We start from the raw sequence: 22,601 nt of genomic DNA on the forward strand, positions 1-22,601 counted from the left end.
TGTCTGTCCACAACTGTACTACTCCCATGGAGGAGCAGCAGCACCGTCTGTGGATCAGTTAGTTTTGCAGCCTAGGTGTATAGCAGGCTGTATTTCACGCCCAAACGCAGGTGAAGGAATGTCGCCACCGTGAAAAGGTGAGTTATGTGCGCATTGTAAATATATTGTAGTCAATTTATCTGTGATACATATCGTAATTCAGCCCGATTCGGTGGCTCAACAACTGGAGCTCGAAGCAGGAGACCAGGATCAGAGTGAAGTTCAGTGCTGCCGCGAATCGATTGACGGTCCGTCGGCGTCGCATTACATTGACTTAGTTGATTATTCTCACGGCTATATGTTTTGATGTTTATCATATTTGTTGCAATACAACTGCATAACGTTTTAAATGAGACTATTCAGCTGGCATCTCGTTCATGATCCACTAGAAAACAGATAGGCTACAGTCATAGCCGCGGGAAGTATGGGTGCTGAGCGTCCTCTGAAAAATCTGAATAAAAAACTAAACAATAATAGGAATATAATTTATGTTGCAATGTTGTTTTTCTTCACAAAAGTAGTGCACTGGGCCTTTACTAGTCCTGTATTAGCACAGGGTTCACAGAGTGACCGGTGCACGTTTGGGTTTTTGCCATCGCACAACACAGTTGATTCAAATAACCAACTCATCGTCAAGCTTTGATCATTTGAATCAGCTGTTTAGTTAGTGCCTTGGGGAGGGGACGAACCCCTGTATTAGCAGACAGATATAGCCCACTGTAGCGCAGCAGGCTACATCATAAAAAGGCTGCATGTGGTCTCTAATTTCTGCTTCACCAAATTTTGCGTAGGCAAAAATAGTTGGGTAGGTGCACAGCGGACAGCAGTGGTCCGGAGCACACCGAGCTTCACTCGGCCATTTCTCACAATGGTGCTCGTTTAGTAAAGTTAAATCAAAGCTGAATCAATGTTTTGGAAGATCATATCATTATTAATTAGTATTCTACATAACCAAATATAATAGCATAGCATAACGTTACTGTTACACCAAAAACACCACCTTTATTTATTATGAGATTTTAGGAGACTTAGCTGAATAGTCAAAAAGAATACCCCAAACATCTTCCCACGGCTATGGCTACAGTGCGTTAGCCATCCGGTGTAATAGCCGTTTTATAGCTTTCTTAGGTCTTTAACCGGGGTCACTATATCTCAAAGATCGGCTCCTTAGTTTGAACTCGTAGATGGATCGATCAGATGCGATGTTCACTGGGCTAGGTTCACTGTTATTAAGCACCATTCTAGTACGTTACCTCAGTGCACACCTGGAATTGCCTGCTATAGAGCCTTTGAATGCAGGATATGGGTGTTTTGTAGGCGCCTGTCAGCTGCCAAGCACTCTCCTATGGATATATCAGTGGAACCACTACAGTGGTTCTCAACAAGGGGTACTAGGACCCCTGGGGGTACTTGGTCTATCCACTCGTGAGACCATAGACCTACTAGTAAAATGCACATGAGGGGGTACTTCAGGTGTACTCCGGGCAGAGCAAAATTCAGTTGGTGGTACAGTAACCAAAACATGTTGGGAATAACTGGTTTTCTACCCCTATGTGCTGTTTTAGGAGGCAGGTGGCATACAGTTGAAGTCGGGAGTTTACATACACTTAGGTGGAGACATTAAAACTCGTTTTTCAACCACTCCACACATTTCTTGTTAACAAACTCCAGTTTGGCAAGTCGGTTAGGACATTTACTTTCTCCATGACACAAGTAATTTTTCCAACAATTATTTACAGACAGATTTTCACTGAAAATTAATTTACTGTATTCCGGTGGGTCAGAAGTTTACATACACTAAGTTGACTGTGCCTTTAAACAGCTTGGAAAATTCCAGCAAATGATGTCATGGCTTTAGAAGCTTCTGATAGGCTAATTGTTCTCATTTGAGTCAATCGTAGGTGTACCTGTGGATGTATTTCAAGGCCTACCTTCAAACTCAGTGCCTCTTTGCTTGACATCATGGGAAAATCAAAAGAAATCAGCCAAGACATCAGGAAAAAAATTGTAGACCTCCACAAGTCTGGTTCATCCTTGGGAGCAATTTCCAAACGCCTGAAGGTACCACGTTCATCTGTACAAACAATAGAATACAAGTATAAACACCATGGGACCACGCAGCCGTCATACCGCTCAGGAAGGAGACGCGTTCTGTCTCCTAGAGATGAACGTACTTTGGTGCGAAAAGTGCAAATCAATCCCAGAACAACAGCAAAGGACCTTGTGAAGATGCTGGTGGAAACGGGTACAAAAGTATCTATATCCACAGTAAAACGAGTCCTATATCGACATAAACTGAAAGGCCGCTCATTAACGAAGAAGCTACTGATCCAAAACCGCCATAAATAAGCCAGACTATGGTTTGCAACTGCACATGGGGACAAAGATCATACTTTTTGGAGAAATGTCCTCTGGTCTGATGAAACAAAAATGTAACTGTTTGGCCATAATGACCATCGTTATGTTTGGAGGAAAAAGGGGGATGCTTGCAAGCTGAAGAACACCATCCCAACCGTGAAGCACGGGGGTGGCAGCATCATGTTGTGGGGGTGCTTTGCTGCAGGAGGGACTGGTGCACTTCATAAAATAGATGGCATCATGAGGAGGAAAATATGTGGATATATTGAAGCAACATCTCAAGACATCAGTCAGGAAGTTTAAAGCTTGGTCGCAAATGGGTCTTCCAAATGGACAATGACCCCAAGCATACTACCAAAGTTGTGGCAAAATGGCTTAAGGACAAATGGGTCAAGGTATTGGAGTGGCCATCACATAGCCCTGACCTTAATCCCATAGAAAATTAGTGGGCAGAACTGAAAGTGTGTGCGAGCAAGGAGGCCTACAAACCTGACTCGGTTACACCAGCTCTGTCAGGAGGAATGGGCCAAAATTCACCCAACTTTTTGTGGGAAGCTTGTGGAAGGCTACCCGATACGTTTGACCCAAGTTAAACAATTTAAAGGCAATGCTACCAAATACAAATTGAGTGTATGTAAACTTCTGACCCACTGGCAATGTGATGAGAGAATGATTTATTTCAGCTTTTATTTCTTTCTACTATTATTCTGACATTTCACATTCTTAAAATGAAGTGGCGATCCTACCTGACCTAAAACAGGGAATTTTTACTAAGATTAAATGTCAGGAATTGTGAAACTGAGTTTAAATGTATTCGGCTAAGGTGCATGTAAACTTACGACTTCAACTGTATGTCTGCGCAACAGTAATACCCATTATAGTAGGCACATACCAAGCCTTTTACCCTGTTAGTGCTCAAGCCTTCTTCCTTCTCTCTCCTGCCGGCATATCCTGAATCATGATCACTGTACTTGGGCTACTATTTCATTCACATGAATGGGTTTGGAACCAGGGAGGTTGGATTGCATACCAGTGACTGTCAGCTCGCTTCTCTTTTTTTTCCTTTTTTTTTTTCTTTTACTCAAGTGTGAGTGTTTGTGACCATTGAACTCTCTCTTTTCTTGTGTGTGGTAGAACCCTGTGTGTTTTTTTTCTCCCACTAGCTGATCTTGGATGATGATATCTTATGTGAATGTTTGTTTGTACTTGAACACACATACACCCCCCCCCCCCCCTTAAAAATAACCCTTTTGTGCACTAACACTCATACTTGACTCTTTTCCTCCCTTACTAGCTCTGACTTTTCTACTTTATTGAGGAAACTTACTATGGCTGAGATATGTGGTAGTCCCACCTTCAGAAAGTATTCATACCCATAGACTTATTCCACATTTTGTTGTTACAGCCTGAACTCAAAATTGATTAAATTTAGCTCAATTTGGAGTGTCATAGCAAATGGTGTAAATACTTACAGTACCAGTCAAAGTTTTCTACATTGCAGAATAATAGTGAATACATCAAAAGTATGAAATAACACATATGGAATCATGTAGTAAGCAAAAAAGGGTTAAACAGATCAAATATGTTTTTGATTCTTCAAAGTAGCCACCCTTTGGCTTGATGACAGCTTTGCACACTCTTGGCATTCTCTCAAACAGCTTCCCCTGGAATGCTTTTCCAACAGTCTTGAAGGAGTTCCCACATATGCTGAGCTCTTGGCTGCTTTTCTGTCACTCTGTGGTCCAACTCATCCCAAACCATCTCAATTGGGTTGAGGCCAGGTCATCTGATGCAGCACTCCATCACTCTCCTTGGTCAAATCGCCCTTACACAGCCTGGAGTTGTGTTTTGGGTCATTGTCCTGTTGAAAAACAAATGATAGTCCTACTAAACGCAAACCAGATGGGATGGTGTATCACTACAGAATGCTGTGGTAGCCATGCTGGTTTGGTGTGCCTTGAATTCTAAATAAATCACTAACAATGTCACCAGCGAAGCACCATCACACCACCACCTCCGTGCTTCACAGTGGGAACCACACATGCGGAGATCATCCGTTCACCTACTCTGCATCTCACAAAGATACGGCGGTTGGAACCAAAAATCTCAGATTTGGACTCATCAGACCAAAGGACAGATTTCTGTTACTTGAACTCTGAAGCATTTATTTTGTCTGCAATCTGAGTTGCAGTTAAGTCTAATGAACTTACTCTGCAGCAGAGGTAACTCTGGGTCTTCCTTTCCTGTGGAGGTCCTCATGAGAGCCAGTTTCATCATAGCGCTTGATGGTTTTTGCGACTGCGCTTGAAGAAACTGAAAGTTCTTGACATTTTCCAGATTGACTGAACTTCATGTCTTAAAGTAATGATGGACTGTCATTTCTCTTTGCTTGTTTGAGCTGTTCTTGCCATAATATGGACTTATGTCTTTTATCAAAAAGGGCTATCTTCTGTATACCACCCCTACCTTGTCACAACACAACTGATTGTTTCAAACGCATTAAGAAGGAAAGAAATTCCACAAATTAACTTTTAACAAGGCACACCTGTTAATTGAAATGCATTCCAGGTGACTCTCATGAAGCTGGTTGAGAGAATACCAAGAGTGTGCAAAGCTGTCAAGGCCAAGGGTGGCTACTTTGATGAATCTAAAATCTATTTTCATTTGTTTAACACATTCTTGCTTACATGATTCCATATGTGTTATTTCATAGTGTTGATGTCTTCCCTATTATTCTGCAATGTAGAAAATAGTAAAAATAAAGAAAAATCCTGAAATGAGTAGGTGTGTCCCAACTTTTGACTGGTCTGTGTGTAATTGAGATTTCTGTATTTTATTTGAAATACATTTGCAAAAAAGATCTAAACATGTTTTCACTTTCGTTATGGGGTATTGTGTGTAGATGGGTGAGAAAATACATCTATTTAATCCGTTTTGAATTCAGGCTGATACACAGAAAAATGTGGAATAAGTCAAGGGATATGAGAACTTTCTAAATGCACTGCTGTCTTAAAGGGATAATCCACCCCAAACCACAAATTCTTCTGATTAACAGTTAAATAGCACTATGTGAAAAATGTTGAACAAATGTTTCCTTTTGCCGTTATAACAAGGTTGGTACAAACATGTGAAAATCGTTTATGGAAAACTGTTGCAGCTCAAGTCTAATTATTATTTCATTTTTTTTAAACCATGCAATGCCCTCCCTCTCTGGGCTGGCTGGCTGGCTGGCTAGCTAGGTAGAAAACAAAGCTATACACAATAATACCAAAGTCAATATCAGTATGTGAAGTAGCTAGCTGTAAAATTGCCTTAACAAACTGAATCAATTTGGGAGTCTTTCTCACCGAGTTCAACTTGCAGTCCGTCTCTGCCCAGAGCAAGAGCAGGGAAACATTGCTTTCCCACAGAGATACTTTTGAGGAGATGGGGAAACTCCATTAGAATCGTATTAACGCCCATTGTGTACGTTGCCCATAAGTCATGCATTCTGGGACAAGGAGAGCTCTCCAATGAATGAATGGGAGTCAATTGTACAATGTTGCAAATATTTTCCAAGATGGGAGATAATGTTGTATAGCTTTGGAATTGTGACAATACGTACGTTCAAGGAAAATAAACAGGCTTCTCAAGTCTTCCTTTGAGAAGGGATTGTGTGACGCTTAGCATCCGCGTGATGCAGCATGACAACGTGAACAGTCAGTTGGGTCCGGTGTTTCTCCAATCATTGTCCAATGGGATTCCTTTCTCCTCCTCTCTGTTTCCCACAGACACAGGGCACATTTCAACATGGTACTTGAAGCAGAAACGGAGTTCAATAATTTGGTACACTGTTTAGATTGAGCACATCTAAGCGAAATATATAATTTTAGAAAAAAAGCAGGAGGAAGGGAAGTGCTGCTAAGGTACACAGTAGTAGATTTTGGTTGACAGAAGGTGCTCTTTGGTAAAAGGGGTAAATTGGTCATCAAAAAGAAAGAAATCTACCTTTCTGATGCTTCGAGCCTTGAGTTGTATTTTTAAATACATATCTACAGTATTTCACTTTTGAATGTGTATAGTATTGCTTACTTGGTGTTGTCCAATGAATTCTGTAACCACTCCCTCTTCAAATCAGGATTTATTGGAAAAAGCTGTTCAAAAGAGGACATTGTATTATCATATCTTTGTATTATCATATCTGTATGACGAAGGCCATACAGCTGAAACCCGTCTGAGTTTTAAACTTTATTTCCATTGAACATGACATACAAATAAAGGCATTTTAATGAATTATATGAGGAGTGCCTTGGTCAATGCAAATAGTCTGGGTAGCAATTTGATTATGTGTTCAGGAGTCTTATGGCTTAGGGGTAGAAGCTCTTTAGAAGCCTCTTGGACCTAGACATGGTGCACTGGTACCGCTTGCCGTGCAGTAGCAGATAGAACAGTCTATGACTAGGGTGGCTGGAGTCTTTGACAATTTTTAGGGCCTTCCTCTGACACCGCCTAGTATAGAGGTCCTGGATGGCAGGAAGCTTGGCACCAGTGATGTACTGGGCTGTTCAGTTGCCATAACAGGACGACCTTGCGGTCGGAGGCCGAGCAGTTGCCCAGTGATGCAACCTGTCAGGATGCTCTCGATGGTGCAGATATAGAACCTTTTTGAGGATCTGAGGACCCATGCCAAATCTTTTCAGTCTCCTGAGGGGAATAGGTTTTGTCGTGCCCTCTTCACAACTGTCTTGTGTGCTTGGCCCATGATAGTTTGTTGGTGATGTCAACACTAAGGAACTTGAAGCTCTCAACCTGATCCACTGCAGCCCCGTCGATGATAATGGGGGCATGCTCGGTCCTCTCTTTCCTGTAGTCCACAATCATCTCCTTTGTTTTTTTAAAACCTTTATTTAACTAGGTAAGTCAGTTAAGAACAAATTCTTATTTTCAATGATGGCCTAGGAACAGTGGGTTAACTGCCTTGTTCAGGGGCAGAACGACAGATTTTTACCATGTCAACTCAGGGATTCGATCTTGCAACCTTTCGGTTACTAGTCCAATGCTCTAACCCCTAGGCTACCTGCCGCCCTGTCCTGATCACGTTGAAGGAGAGGTTGTTGTCCTGGCACCACACTGCCAGGTCTCTGACCTCCTCCCTATGGGCTGTCTTGTCGTTGTCGGTGATCAGGCCTACCACTATTGTGTCATCAGCAAACTTAATGATGGTGTTGGAGTCGTGCCTGGCCATGCAGTCATGGGTGAACAGGGAGTACAGGAGGGGACTGAGCACGCACCCCTGAGGGGCCCCTGTGTTGAGGATCAGCGTGGCAGATGTGTTGTTACCTACCCTTACCACCTGGGGGCGGCCCGTCAGAAAGTCCAGAATCCAGTTGCGAGGGAGGTGTTTAGTCCCAGGGCCCTTAGCTTATTGATGAGCTTCGAGGGCACTATGATGTTGAACGCCAAGCTGTAGTCAATGAACAGCATTCTCACATAGGTGTTCCTTTTGTTCAGGTGGGAAAGGGCAGTGTGGAGTGCAATAGAGATTGCATCATCTGTGGATCTGTTGGGGCGGTATCCAAATTCGAGTGGGTCAAGTGTTTCTAGGATAGTGATGTTGATGTGAGCCATGACCAGCCTTTCAAAGCACTTCATGGCTAGATACGTGTGTGCCATGGGTCGGTAGTCATTTAGACAGGTTATCTTAGTGTTCTTGGGCACAGGCACTATGGTGGTCTGCTTAAAACATGTTGGTATTACAGACTCGGACAGGGAGAGGTTGAAATATCAGTGAAGACATTTGCCAGTTGGTCACAGTACACGTCCTGGTTATCCTTGTGAATGTTGACCTCTTTAAAGGTCTTACTCACATCAGCTGCGTTGGGCATGATCACACAGTCTTCCAGAACAGCTGGTGCTCTCATGCATGTTTCAGTGTTATTTCCCTCAAAGCAAGCTTTGAAGTAGTTTAGTTTGTCTGGTACGCTCATGTCACTGGGCTACTCTCGGCTGTGCTTCCCTTTTGTAGTCTGTAATGGTTTGCAAGCCCCGCCACATCCAACGAGGGTCAGAGAGTAGTACGATTCGATCTTAGTCCTGTATTGACGCTTTGCCTGTTTGATGGTTCGTCAGAGGGCATAGCGGGATTTCTTATAAGCATCCGGGATAGAGTCCCGCTCCTTGAAAGCGGCAGCTCTAGCCTAAAGGCTCAGTGCGGTTAAGTTGAATGCTCTGGATAAGATGACTAAAGTGTAATGATTTATGAGTCATCATGCATTATGGGATCTTAACCAGATCATTGAATGGCTCAATACTTATTGTAGGAACACAAACACACACCATACACATGTCACATATTACCATTTACAGTCTCAGCTGTACAGCCTCTATCTAAGCTGTATATGTGTAAACGCTTGTGTTCTGCCCTGATTGGATTTATTTGACTCCTGCTGTTAATTAACCCACACTGTCAGACATGTCTGGCTTTACCAGGCAGTGTTCACAACACAAGCTGCAGGGTCACCTCATAAATAATGTGAACTCTTACGGGTTCCCCATACCGCCCAAAGGCCCCCCTGTGTGTGTGTGTGCATACATGCGATGTGTGTGGGTGCGCTTCAGTATTGTGTTAATCAACAGCTGTTCTAGGGTTATCTCTTGTCAATGGACAGATTGCTCTCTTTATAAAGCACTGCTGAGGTTCTGTCACCATTTTATTTAATTTCCAACAGACTTAAACAGACTTACTTGGCACATTTTATCTACAGTATTTGTGTGTGTGTGCATTCAGTTTGTGTTCCTGTATCTGGCTCATCTTTGTCTGTCTGTGTTATTTGTTGTTAATAACTGTGTCTTTATGTTTACGTCGTCTTTCATCACATACGCTGTTTGTCGCCCATGTGAATACAGTACATATCTTTGTGTTTGGTGGTGAGTAGGCATATGTGTGTTAAACTGCTAAACAAACATACCATAACACATGCTAAATCCCTGGCATAGCATGGCATTTTGCGACCATTAGGGCATTCTGAAGGAGAGGAGGGGGGGCTAATAGGGTGGGTGAGGGAGGGCACAGTGTGGATGCCATGGTAACCAGGGATCCCTGCAGGCTAGGTTAATCTGTGCCACACAGGATGTTGGCAGGCTGCATACAACTGAATGTGTTGGCCTTGCTGATCACACAACGCCCTTCCCCTCTGCCCTGTTTATGGTCCAAATGACTCTACAGCTGGGTCAAAGGAGTACAAAGAGACATACAGTATACACACACATGTTTTAGGCGACACAGGCACACACACACACATACACACACACACACACACACACATGTTTTAGGCGACACAGGCACACACACACACATACACACACACACACACACACATGTTTTAGGCGACACATACACACACACACACACACACATGTTTTAGGCGACACAGGCACACACACACACACATGTTTTAGGCGACACAGGCGCACACACACACACATGTTTTAGGCGACACAGGCACACACACACACACATGTTTTAGGCGACACAGGCACACACACACACATGTTTTAGGCGACACAGGCACACACACACACACATGTTTTAGGCGACACAGGCACACACACACACATACACACACACACACACACATGTTTTAGGCGACACAGGCACACACACACACATGTTTTAGGCGACACAGGCACACACACACACATGTTTTAGGCGACACAGGCACACACACACACATGTTTTAGGCGACACAGGCACACACACACACATGTTTTAGGCGACACAGGCACACACACACACATGTTTTAGGCGACACAGGCACACACACACACACACACATGTTTTAGGCGACACAGGCACACACACACACATGTTTTAGGCGACACAGGCACACACACACACACATGTTTTAGGCGACACAGGCACACACACACACACACATGTTTTAGGCGACACATACACACACACACACACACACATGTTTTAGGCGACAAATACACACACACACACACACATGTTTTAGGCGACACAGGCACACACACACACACATGTTTTAGGCGACACATACACACACACACACACACATGTTTTAGGCGACACATACACACACACACACACACATGTTTTAGGCGACACATACACACACACACACACACATGTTTTAGGCGACACATACACACACACACACATGTTTTAGGCGACACAGGCACACACACACACACATGTTTTAGGCGACACAGGCACACACACACACAGCACATCATTCTTTGGCTGTGTAACTGATGGCATGAGATGAGAGTGATCTGTAGGGAAAAGTTTATACTGAGTGGCCTAACTGACCTTTCATACTGTCTGTCTCTCTCATGACTGTAATTCTTCCATCGACTTCTCTTTAAGACAAAGTAATGTTATTAGTATGGAAGTATGCATCTCTGAGGATGCTATAATAAGCATGCCTATACTTCTGGCTTGACTGGCTCCCTGACCTGAATCTCAGTTCACATCCTAGATAAACAGCCTAATGAGTGTTTATGTAACATTAGTTTCACTTTCTGATCTCATGACTCTCTCCCCATTCCACTAAACCACAACGGCATACAGAAATGTCATTATAGAGAATATATTTATCCATATATGGTGTATTTCACACATATATGTACTTCCAGTGTATGCCCTACATACATTTTAAGACGCGTTACTGAATTCTAAGGATGCGTATAAAGGCAGACAGCTGTCACAGTCATTGCTATTTCAGTAGGCTGTCTTGATGTTCAGTGTTTAACACGTTGGTTTGTAACTGATAGTTTGTCTTGCTTGTAGGCTATGGTTTTCCACATGACCCGGTTGGCTCTTTATGTTGACTCTCGGATGACTGGCTGACTTTTCTAAGGGAGATTGCTGCCCCACATACCACTGTGTGCACACACACACGTGGAGACATCAGCCCTCCAGGGGTTAAAGCCTTGTATTTGGTGTGTGTGTGTGTGTGTGTGTGTGTGTGTGTGTGTGTGTGTGTGTGTGTGTGTGTGTGTGTGTGTGTGTGTGTGTGTGTGTGTGTGTGTGTGTGTGTGTGTGTGTGTGTGTGTGTGTGTGTGTGTGTGTGTGTGTGTGTGTGTGTGTGTGTGTGTGTGTGTGACAGAGAGAGAAAGGGAACTATGTGAGAGTGATGGATATGAGAAGGGAGTGCTCAGGTACTCTAAGCCTATGATTCACTCACAGTTCCAACGTGCCTTCTTCTGCTCTCTCACTCTCTCTCTCATTATTATTATTATTATTATTATTATTATTATTATTGCAATCCACAGGGAGCCTTATGCTTCTGTTGTTACCAAGGCAACAGTAGACCCTTTAATTCTGGTTGCTCTTTCTTCCTCTCACCGGGGTTAGAATTTGATACTGAAGTAATGTTAGCCCTAGAAGGTGTTTGTCGTGTATTTTCCAGAGAATTCCTGGTTTGCTTGTGTTTTTATTTAGAAACCCTCACGTTTCTTGGGTTACAGACACAATGCAGATGCTTTCAGCTGCAGTCATTGTATCATATATCTGGAGTCCTTACATTCCTCAGCTAGCCTCATGCTAAAAACATACAGGTAACACTAAATCCTTCAATTTATTGAGCTGGACAGTGGGCTTGGCATTGCAACCCATACAGTAGTCATCATAATATAATGATCACTGTTCTACTCAATGAACCAAGAGCAGATATTCACACATATACCATAACACTGGATTTGCATGCACATTTGCTTAGTGTGGTACTTGGGTGTTTGTGTCCCATTGGTCAGGCAGATAATTTATAAGTGTAGTTATATTTGCATAATCCTGAGATGAGGGAGTGGTGATTGGCAGGGGGCCATTGGGGCAACTGGATCCAGTAACTAAATGAAGTCAGGCATGACGGGGTGTAGCGAGCCCTGTCTGGAGCATGGATCACACCAGAGTCAGGCATGACGGGGTGGAACGAGCCCTGTCTGGAGCATGGATCACACCAGAGTCAGGCATGACGGGGTGGAACGAGCCCTGTCTGGAGCATGGATCACACCAGAGTCAGGCATGATGGGGTGGAACGAGCCCTGTCTGGAGCATGGATCGCACCAGAGTCAGGCATGACGGGGTGGAGCGAGCCCTGTCTGGAGCATGGATCACACCAGAGTCAGGCATGACGGGGTGGAACGAGCCCTGTCTGGAGCATGGATCACACCAGAGTCAGGCATGACGGGGTGGAGCGAGCCCTGTCTGGAGCATGGATCACACTAGAGCTGGGGGTTGGAGGGTTACAGTATGTGGCTGGCTGGCTGCTGCCTCCAGTTTTGGGGGGTGAGAATAAGGGGCAATGTATTTTTGTCGGGGTTGATACGTTTTTCGTAAGGGAAAATCAAGTCTGAAATTACAAACTTCAGAAGCCTTTTTTAAACCTTGTGAAAGTTATCCTGCAACAGGGTGATCAAATGAAGATCCTATATATGTATGTGTGTGTGTGTGAGACTGTGTGTTTCATCACAGGGGATCAAGCTGTCTGGTCTATGATGTGAGGATCTGATGTACCTTCCTTGATGATGGGATTGGGCTTCAGATCATCTCTGTCACCCTTTACCGTAATCCTCAGATCACCTACTGTAGCTTTTAGAATAATGAAATGGAGAATAATTCACTTAATGTTCTGTCTCCCTGGCAGTCTATCACTGTAACACAGTCGCCTCTAAGTCCCAACCGGTATGGGCTGGCACATAACTCTTTAGTTTGCCTTGCTTTTAGCTTTACCTGCGGTGTACTCTGTGAATAGGCCTCTGGTAGCAAGCGCAGAACTGATCTGTATATTTAATTGATAACAGACCTGTCTGTCTCTCTTTCTGTCTCTCTGTTTCTCACAGGTCAATATGTCTACTAAAGGACATCTACAGGTTTGTCAACGTAGATCCCTGATGTTTTCATTCTGCTGCCAGTCTGTTTAGTTAGTTAACCCATCTCTTCCTGGATCAGACCACCATCACCCTGCTGCACGACACCCTGAGACCCCCCTCAGACACCTGGCCAATCGCTGGCTCTGAACAGAGTTGCCATGGACACTGAGTCTATCCAGTCTGGCTACTCCAGCCACTCCAACAGATCCAACAGACATGGGTAAGACATGATTTCGCCACTCACACTCTATTACACACACACACACACACACACACACTCCCCATCAGGGAGAGGCTTATGTCTCAATCTGCTGCAGAGCAACTGACTAGCTAAATGTCGGTTGTTGGAAAACAAATAACAGGAATTTTTCTGCCATTGTAATCCTTGGGCAGGTCGCCTAAGCGGTTATTTTAGGGTCGCCTAAGTCAAAACAGTGTAAAAAAAATACATATATGTGTAGTACACTGAACAAACATATAAACACAACATGTAAAGTGTAGGTCCCATGTTTCATGAGCTGAAATATGCCAAAATAATCTATCCACCTGTCAGGTGTGGCATATCAAGAAGCTGATTAAACAGCATGATCATTACATTTTTATGAACATTTTAACATCTTGACCATGTTCTGTTATAATATCCACCCTGCACAGCCAGAAGAGGACTGGCCACCCCTCATAGCCTGGTTCCTCTCTAGGTTTCTTCCTAGGTTTTTGGCCTTTCTAGGGAGTTTTTCCTAGGGAGTTTTTCCTAGCCACCGTGCTTCTTTCACATGCTTTGCTTGCTGTTTGGGGTTTTAGGCTGGGTTTCTGTACAGCACTTTGAGATATCAGCTGATGTACGAAGGGCTATATAAATAAATTTGATTTGATTTGATTTGACATAGGTGCACCTTGTGCTGGGGACAATAAAAGGCCACTTTAAAATGTGCAGTTTTGTCACACAATGCCACAGATGTCTCAAGTTTAGTTTAGAGGGAGCATGCAATTGGCATGCTGACTGCAGGAATGTCCACCAGAGCTGTTGCTAGAGAATCCAATGTTCATTTCTATCGTCATTTTAAAGAATTTGGCAATACGTCCAACCGGCCTCACAAACGCAGACCACGTTCTTCACGTGTGGGGTGGGGGAGAGGGGGGGTGTTGAGGAGTATTTCGGTCTCTAATAAAGCCCTTATGTGGGGTAAAACCCCAGTGGGTGGGCATGCCTGCCAAGTGGGTGGTCCTATGCCCACCCATGGCTGCACCCCTGCCCAGTCATGTGAAATCCATAGATTAGGGCCTAATTTATTTATTTAAATTGACTAATTTCATTATATGAACTGTAACTTAGTAAAATCTTTGAAATTGTTGCACGTTGTGCAAAGCTGTCAAGGCAAAGGGTGGCTACTTTGAAGAATCAAAAAAGATATATATTTTGATTTGTTTAACACTTTTTTTGGTTGCTATATGACTCCATATGTGTTATTTCATAGTTTTAATGTCTTCACTAATATTCTACAATGTATAAAATAGTAAAAATAAAGAAAAACCCTTGAATGAGTAGGTGTGTCCAAACTTTTGACTGGTACTGTGCATGCATGTATCCATACATATTCATTTTCAGGATGGAAAAAATGCTTTAAGTGTAAACTTAAACGACTAAATCCAAATTCTAAAGTATGTAGAAAAGATAATGGAACTATATCATCTTTGAGAAGTAGCTAACAATCACGAAAATAAAAGCTAGACAGTCAGGGAGAATAAAAAATTCACAAAACTATGAATTTAGCATGATTTATTATGTTTGAGCAAAAAAGCACAGCATTATCTATGGCAAATTGCAAGAAACTAGCTTCAAACAAATGTTTTCTCTCAGCTCCATGCCATAATATTGTATGTAGAATCTCAGGAAATGTGCTTTAAAGCTGCAAACTTCTCTCTCAACTGCATGGAAAAATGCGTAGAATTGCAGGAAATTGACTTCTAAAATGTAGCCGTGCCGATGGCCAATCGTGATCATTGCCACTCCCACCAACTAAGCCCCTTTTTGATCCCAAAGGAAACCCTGAAATAAAGGCGGGAGAGAGGTTCAGCTAGTGGATTATTGTCCTCACAGCCTTCAACCTATTTCTCTGATTCACTCTGACTTGTTCTGTAAATGAGAGAGGGAGTGTGAGAGACTAAGAGGAATTCAGCTTTCTTCTCTTTCATCCCAACCCTCATCCGCTTGTCAGTTTCCGTATTCTTAGTGTGTGTGTTCTCTGTAGGGAGCAGAGTCGGCGTGAGCATCGTAAGCTTAGCAGTAAGGACAGTAGCCGGTCGGAGAGGTCTGTCATCAACACCCCCGACGGGCCCACTCAGGCCTCCCCCACCCACAACAACGAGCCCCTGCTGAAAGAGCCCACCTCCGTGACTGGAGACGAGGCTCCGAGCCTCCAGGTAAGCTCCAACACACCATGGTTGAGAGATTCAGAAAGCCCTGCACAGCTACAGTATACTGTACAAAACAGAACCTGCTTACAGTAACCCTGTACACAAGCAATCATCAGCCAACCAATCTCATTCTCTCAGAGTCAAACAGAACCTTTACAGGGACCCAGCTGGCAGTATGTCACATTATGCAGGACTGAGGCTTTTGGAAGTAGTGGAAGGCGATGGGAATGTCTTTGCTCTTTTGTCCTTTTGTCCCCTGTGACACATACACATGCTGTACACATTTCAGAAAACCTGTAGCCATACCAGTGAGGTTCCAGTGAATGGCATTGCTCTTTTTTCTAGTATTCCCATGTGACACACGCACACAGATGTCAGAATGACCTTCAATCATCCCAGTGAGGCTCCTTTGTGTGTTGGGTTAGTAGATTACTGTATGTGTCTGAGCAAAGCCTGTTAGTCAGTCCGTGTTAGTGTGTGGTGTTGTGCTTTGTTATAGTGTGTAACGGGACTAACCAGGGCTCTGAATAATCTATATTCACCCTCTGCCAGAAGAGAGGGCTGACAAGCAGGTATCAAACACCACCCACCTCTCCCTTTCTCTCTGTCTCTTTCTCTCTCTCTCTCTCAAATTCAAATTGTTCAGGGTGAATTTATATTTGTGTTTCTGACAAATGAATTTTTTTTTTTTTTTAAATCATGATTTTTGTTTGATTTTTTACTGCCAGGGCCCAATTATGGAAAAATTGCTCTAGAATATTAAGGTTCTGTTGAAGACCTTCTTTGGTTGGTGATATAAGTACCAAGTCATCAGCATATAGCAGGTATTTCACCTCTGTGCCAAATAGTGTGAGTCTTTGTGCTGCAGAATGGTCCAACATGTCTGCTAATTCATTTATATAAATGATGAAAAGGTTTGGACTCAAACTGCAGTCTTGTCTCTGACCTCAACGTTGTGAAAATAATGTTCTTTGGTTTTAGATTTTTATTGCACACTTGTTTTCTGTGTACATACATTTTATTAAGTTATACACCTTACCAGCAAGCCCACTTTGGAGAATTTTGTAGAATAGCCCTTCGTGCCAAATAGAGTCGAATGCTTTTTTAAAGTCAATAAAGCAAGCAAAGATTTTGCCCTCTTTTTTTGGGGGGGGTGGATGTGTTTATTAACGTGTGTGTGTGTGTGTGTGTGTGTGTGTGTGTGTGTGTGTGTGTGTGTGTGTGTGTGTGTGTGTGTGTGTGTGTGTGTGTGTGTGTGTGTGTGTGTGTATGGTGAGTACTGCGATGGTTGGGGAGAAAGAAGTAAATGTCAAATTGGCTGTCTCTGTCTGCCTGTCGGTCTCGCTGTCTCTCTGTCTGCCTGTCTGTCTCTGCCTGTCGGTCTCTCTGTGTCTGTCTGCCTGTGTCTCTGTCTGTCTGTCTGTCTGTCTGTCTGTCTGTCTGTCTGTCTGTCTGTCTGTCTGTCTGTCGGTCTCTCTCTCTGTCTGCCTGTCTCTCTCTCTCTCTCTCTCTCTGTCTGTCTGCCTGTCGGTCTCTCTCTCTGTCTGTCTGCCTGTCGGTCTCTCTCTCTGTCTGTCTGCCTGTCGGTCTCTCTCTCTCTCTGTCTGCCTGTCGGTCTCTCTCTCTCTCTCTGTCTGCCTGTCGGTCTCTCTCTCTCTCTCTGTCTGCCTGTCGGTGTCTCTCTCTCTCTCTCTGTCTGCCTGTCGGTGTCTCTCTCTCTCTCTCTGTCTGCCTGTCGGTGTCTCTCTCTCTCTCTCTGTCTGCCTGTCGGTCTCTCTCTCTCTCTGTCGGTCTCTCTCTCTGTCTGTCTGCCTGTCGGTCTGTCTGTCTGCCTGTCGGTCTGTCTGTCTGTCTGCCTGTCGGTCTGTCTGTCTGTCTGCCTGTCGGTCTCTCTCTCTGTCTGCCTGTCAGTCTCTCTCTCTCTCTCTCTCTCTCTGTCTGCCTGTCGGTCTCTCTCTCTCTGTCTCTGTCTGCCTGTCAGTCTCTGTCTGCCTGCCTGTCAGTCTCTCTCTCTCTCTCTCTCTCTCTCTCGCTCTGTCTGCCTGTCTGTCTCTCGCTCTGTCTGCCTGTTGGTCTCTCTCTCTCTCTGTCGGTCTCTCTCTCTCTCTCTCTCTCTCTCTCTCTCTCTCTCTCTCTCTGTCTGCCTGTCTGTCTCTCGCTCTCTCTGTCGGTCTCTCACTCTCTCTCTCTCTCTCTCTCTCTCTCGCTCTGTCTGCCTGTCTGTCTCTCGCTCTGTCTGCCTGTCGGTCTCTCTCTCTCTCTGTCGGTCTCTCTCTCTCTCTGTCGGTCTCTCTCTCTCTCTCTCTGTCGGTCTCTCTCTCTCTCTGTCGGTCTCTCTCTCTCTCTGTCTGCCTGTCGGGCTCTCTCTCTCGCTCTCTCTCTGTCTGTTTCGCTCTCTCTCTCTCTCTGTCTGTCTGCCTGTCGGTCTCTCTCTCTCTCTCTCTCTCTGCCTGTCGGTCTCTTTCTCTCTCTGTCTGTCTGCCTGCCTGTCGGTCTCTCTCTCTCTCTCTCTGTCTGCCTGCCTGCCGGTCGGTCTCTCTCTCTCTCTCTCTCTCTCTCTCTCTCTCTCTCTCTGCCTGTCAGTCTCTCTTTCTCTGTCTGCCTGTCTCTCCCTCTCTCTGTCGGTCTCTGTGTCTCTGTCTGTGTGTGCTCTCTCTGTGTGTGTCTCTCTCTCTGTCTGTGTCGGTCTGTCTGTCTTTCTCTCTCTGTATGCGTCTCTCTGTCTGTGTCTTTGTCGGTCTGTCTTTCTGTCTGTCTGTCTTTCTCTCTCTGTATGTGTTTCTGTGTCTCTGTCTGTCTCTCTCTGTATGTGTCTCTGTCTGTCTGTGTCTCTGTCTGTCTGTGTCTCTGTCTGTGTCTCTGTCTGTGTGTCTCTGTCTCTCTGTGTCTCTGTCTGTCTCTGTCGGTCTGTCTGTGTCTGTCTGTCGGTCTGTCTGTGTCTCTGTCTGTCGGTCTGTCTGTGTCTCTGTCTGTCTGTGTCTCTGTCTGTCGGTATGTCTGTGTCTCTGTCTGTCGGTATGTCTGTGTCTCTGTCTGTCGGTATGTCGGTATGTCTGTCTGTGTCTCTGTCTGTGTGTCTCTCTCTGTGTGTCTCTCTCTTTCTGTGTGTCTGTCTGTGTCTCTTTCTGTCTCTCTGTTTGTCTGTGTCTTTGTCTCTCTGTCTCTGTGTGTCTGTGTCTGTCTCTGTGTGTCTGTGTCTGTCTCTGTGTGTCTGTGTCTGTCTCTGTCTGTGTGTCTCTGTCTGTGTGTCTCTGTCTGTGTGTCTCTGTCTGTGTCTCTCTCTTTGTCTGTCTGTGTCTCTGTCTGTGTGTCTCTCTCTGTCTGTCTGTGTGTCTCTCTCTGTCTGTCTGTGTGTCTCTGTCTGTCTGTGTCTCTCTCTCTGTCTGTCTGTGTCTCTCTCTCTCTGTCTGTCTGTGTCTCTCTCTCTCTGTCTGTCTGTGTCTCTCTCTGTCTGTCTGTCTGTGTCTCTCTCTCTGTCTGTCTGTCTGTGTCTCTCTCTCTGTCTGTCTGTGTCTCTCTCTCTGCCTGTCTGTGTCTCTGTCTGTGTCTGTCTGTGTCTCTGTCTGTGTCTCTCTCTGTCTGTCTGTGTCTCTGTCTGTGTCTCTCTCTCTGTCTGTCTGTGTCTCTGTCTGTGTGTCTCTCTCTCTCTCTGTGTGTCTGTGTCTCTGTCTCTCTCTCTCTGTCTGTCTGTGTCTCTGTCTCTCTCTCTCTCTGTCTGTCTGTGTCTCTCTGTCTGTCTGTGTCTCTCTCTCTGTCTGTCTGTGTCTCTGTCTGTGTCTCTTTCTCTGTCTGTCTGTGTCTCTGTCTCTCTGTCTCTCGCGCTCTCTCTGTCTCTCGCGCTCTCTCGGTCAGTCTCTCGCTCTCTCTCGCTCTCTGTCTGTCTGTGTCTCTCTCTCTGTCTGTCTGTGTCTCTGTCTGTGTCTCTCTCTCTGTCTGTCTGTGTCTCTGTCTGTGTCTCTCTCTCTGTCTGTCTGTGTCTCTGTCTGTGTCTCTCTCTCTATCTGTCTGTGTCTCTGTCTGTGTCTCTCTCTCTGTCTGTCTGTGTCTCTGTCTGTGTCTCTCTCTCTGTCTGTCTGTCTGTGTCTCTGTCTGTGTGTCTCTCTCTCTGTCTCTGTGTGTCTGTGTCTCTGTCTCTCTCTCTCTCTCTCTCTCTGTGTGTCTGTGTCTCTGTCTCTCTCTCTCTCTCTGTGTGTCTGTGTCTCTGTCTCTCTCTCTCTCTCTGTCTGTCTGTGTCTCTGTCTCTCTCTCTCTCTCTGTCTGTCTGTGTCTCTCTGTCTGTCTGTGTCTCTCTCTCTGTCTCTGTGTGTCTGTGTCTCTGTCTCTCTCTCTCTCTCTCTCTCTCTGTCTGTCTGTGTCTCTGTCTCTCTGTCTCTCGCGCTCTCTCGGTCAGTCTCTCGCTCTCTCTCGCGCTCTCTCGGTCAGTCTCTCGCTCTCTCTCGCTCTCAGTCTGTCTGTGTCTCTCTCTCTGTCTGTCTGTGTCTCTGTCTGTGTCTCTCTCTCTGTCTGTCTGTGTCTCTGTCTGTGTCTCTCTCTCTGTCTGTCTGTGTCTCTGTCTGTGTGTCTCTGTCTCTCTCTCTGTCTGTGTGTCTCTCTCTCTCTCTCTCTCTCTGTCTGTCTGTGTCTCTGTCTGTGTCTCTCTCTCTGTCTGTCTGTGTGTCTCTGTCTGTGTGTCTCTGTCACTGTGTGTCTCTGTCTCTCTCTCTCTCTCTGTCAGTGTCTCTCTCTCTCTGTCTGTCTGTGTCTTTCTGTCTCTCTGTCTCTCGCGCTCTCTCGGTCTGTCTCTGTCTCTCTCGGTCAGTCTCTCGCTCTCGGTCAGTCTCTCGCTCTCTCTCGCTCTTGGTCAGTCTCTCGCTCTCGCTCTCGGTCAGTCTCTCGCTCTCGGTCAGTCTCTCGCTCTCGCTCTCGGTCAGTCTCTCATTCTCGCTCGCTCTCGGTCAGTCTCTCACTCTCGCTCGCTCTCGGTCAGTCTCTCACTCTCGCTCGCTCTCGGTCAGTGTCTCGCTCTCGCTCGCTCTCAGTCAGTCTCTCGCTCTCGGTCAGTCTCTCGCTCGCTCTCGGTCAGTGTCTCGCTCTCGCTCGCTCTCGGTCAGTCTCTCGCTCTCGGTCAGTCTCTCGCTCGCTCTCGGTCAGTCTCTCGCTCTCGGTCAGTCTCTCGCTCTCGCTCGCTCTCGGTCAGTCTCTCGCTCTCGGTCAGTCTCTCGCTCTCGCTCGCTCTCGGTCAGTCTCTCGCTCTCTCTCTCTCGCTCTCGGTCAGTCTCTCGCTCTCGGTCAGTCTCTCTCTCTCGCTCTCGGTCACTCTCGCTCTCGGTCAGTCTCTCGCTCTCGGTCAGTCTCTCGCTCTCGGTCAGTCTCTCGCTCTCTCTCTCGCTCTCGGTCAGTCTCTCGCTCTCGGTCAGTCTCTCGCTCTCTCTCTCGCTCTCGGTCAGTCTCTCTCTCGCTCTCGGTCAGTCTCTCGCTCTCTCTCTCGCTCTCGGTCAGTCTCTCTCTCGCTCTCGGTCAGTCTCTCGCTCTCGGTCAGTCTCTCGCTCTCTCTCTCGCTCTCGGTCAGTCTCTCTCTCGCTCTCGGTCAGTCTCTCGCTCTCGGTCAGTCTCTCGCTCTCGCTCGCTCTCGGTCAGTCTCTCGCTTTCGCTCGCTCTCGGTCAGTCTCTCGCTCTCGGTCAGTCTCTCGCTCTCTCTCTCGCTCTCGGTCAGTCTCTCTCTCGCTCTCGGTCAGTCTCTCGCTCTCTCTCTCGCTCTCGGTCAGTCTCTCTCTCGCTCTCGGTCAGTCTCTCGCTCTCGGTCAGTCTCTCGCTCTCTCTCTCGCTCTCGGTCAGTCTCTCTCTCGCTCTCGGTCAGTCTCTCGCTCTCGGTCAGTCTCTCGCTCTCTCTCTCGCTCTCGGTCAGTCTCTCTCTCGCTCTCGGTCAGTCTCTCGCTCTCGGTCAGTCTCTCGCTCTCGCTCGCTCTCGGTCAGTCTCTCGCTCTCGCTCGCTCTCGGTCAGTCTCTCGCTTTCGCTCGCTCTCGGTCAGTCTCTGTCTCTGCTGTATTCCTTCTCTGTGGAGTCTATTCATAGATGCCAAGGGAAGCCAGGCTTCCCAAAAAAATTGACTACAGAATTAGGCACGGCATTAAGGTCCTGTCATGCCAAATTGTGTCCCCCTGCCAAAAAGTGTGTCCCTGTGTCACAATGGGATTCACTAACCTATTAGCATCGTGGATATACAAAAGTATCTATATCCACAGTAAAAGGAGTCCTATATCGACATAACCGGAAAGGCCGCTCAGCAAGGAAGAAGCCACTGCTCCAAACCCACCTTAAAAAAGCCAGACTACGGGTTTGCAACTGCACATGGGGACATTGATCGTACTTTTGGAGAAATGTCCTCTGGTCTGATGAAACAAAAATAGAACTGTTTGGCCATAATGACCATTGTTATGTTTGGAGGAAAAAGCGGTAGGCTTGCAAGCCGAAAAACACCATCCCAACCGTGAAGCACGGGGGTGGCAGCATCATGTTGTGGGGGTGCTTTGCTGCAGGAGGGACTGGTGCACTTCACAAAATAGATGGCATCATGAGGCAGGAAAATTATGTGGATATATTGAAGCAACATCTCAAGACATCAGTCAGGAAGTTAAAGCTTGGTCACAAATGGGTCTTCCAAATGGACAATGACCCCAAGCATACTTCCAAAGTTGTGGCAAAATGGCTTAAGGACAACAAAGTCAAGGTATTGTGGCCATCACAAAGCCCTGACCTCCACCCCATAGAATTTTTGTGGACAGAACTGAAAAAGTGTGTGCGAGCGAGGAGGCCTACAAATCTTACTCCGTTACACCAGCTCTGTCAGGAGGAATGGGCCAGAATTCAGGCTACCCTAAACGTTTCACCCAAGTTAAACAATTTAAAGGCAATGCTACCAAATACTAATTGAGTG

General features: G+C 45.7%; 1 protein-coding gene across 2 annotated transcripts in view; it reads left to right on the forward strand.

Moving 5' to 3' along the window:
• Window positions 1–22,601, forward strand: part of LOC106586627 (vang-like protein 1) — a 37,789-nt gene continuing 15,188 nt past the window's right edge. Inside the window, exons 1-4 of one of the 2 annotated variants that reach the window (XM_014174115.2) lie at window positions 1–137; window positions 13,243–13,272; window positions 13,352–13,492; window positions 15,522–15,693. In XM_014174115.2, coding sequence (XP_014029590.1) covers window positions 13,431–13,492; window positions 15,522–15,693 — 234 coding nt within the window. In that variant the 5' untranslated portion in view covers window positions 1–137; window positions 13,243–13,272; window positions 13,352–13,430. Of the gene's footprint in view, window positions 138–13,242; window positions 13,493–15,521; window positions 15,694–22,601 lie in introns of both variants that reach the window. The other variant, XM_014174114.2, reaches the window with a different exon arrangement.

This window comes from Salmo salar, chromosome ssa25 (genome assembly GCF_905237065.1).
Source record: "Salmo salar chromosome ssa25, Ssal_v3.1, whole genome shotgun sequence".
In the NCBI taxonomy this organism is placed as follows: Eukaryota; Metazoa; Chordata; class Actinopteri; order Salmoniformes; family Salmonidae; genus Salmo; species Salmo salar.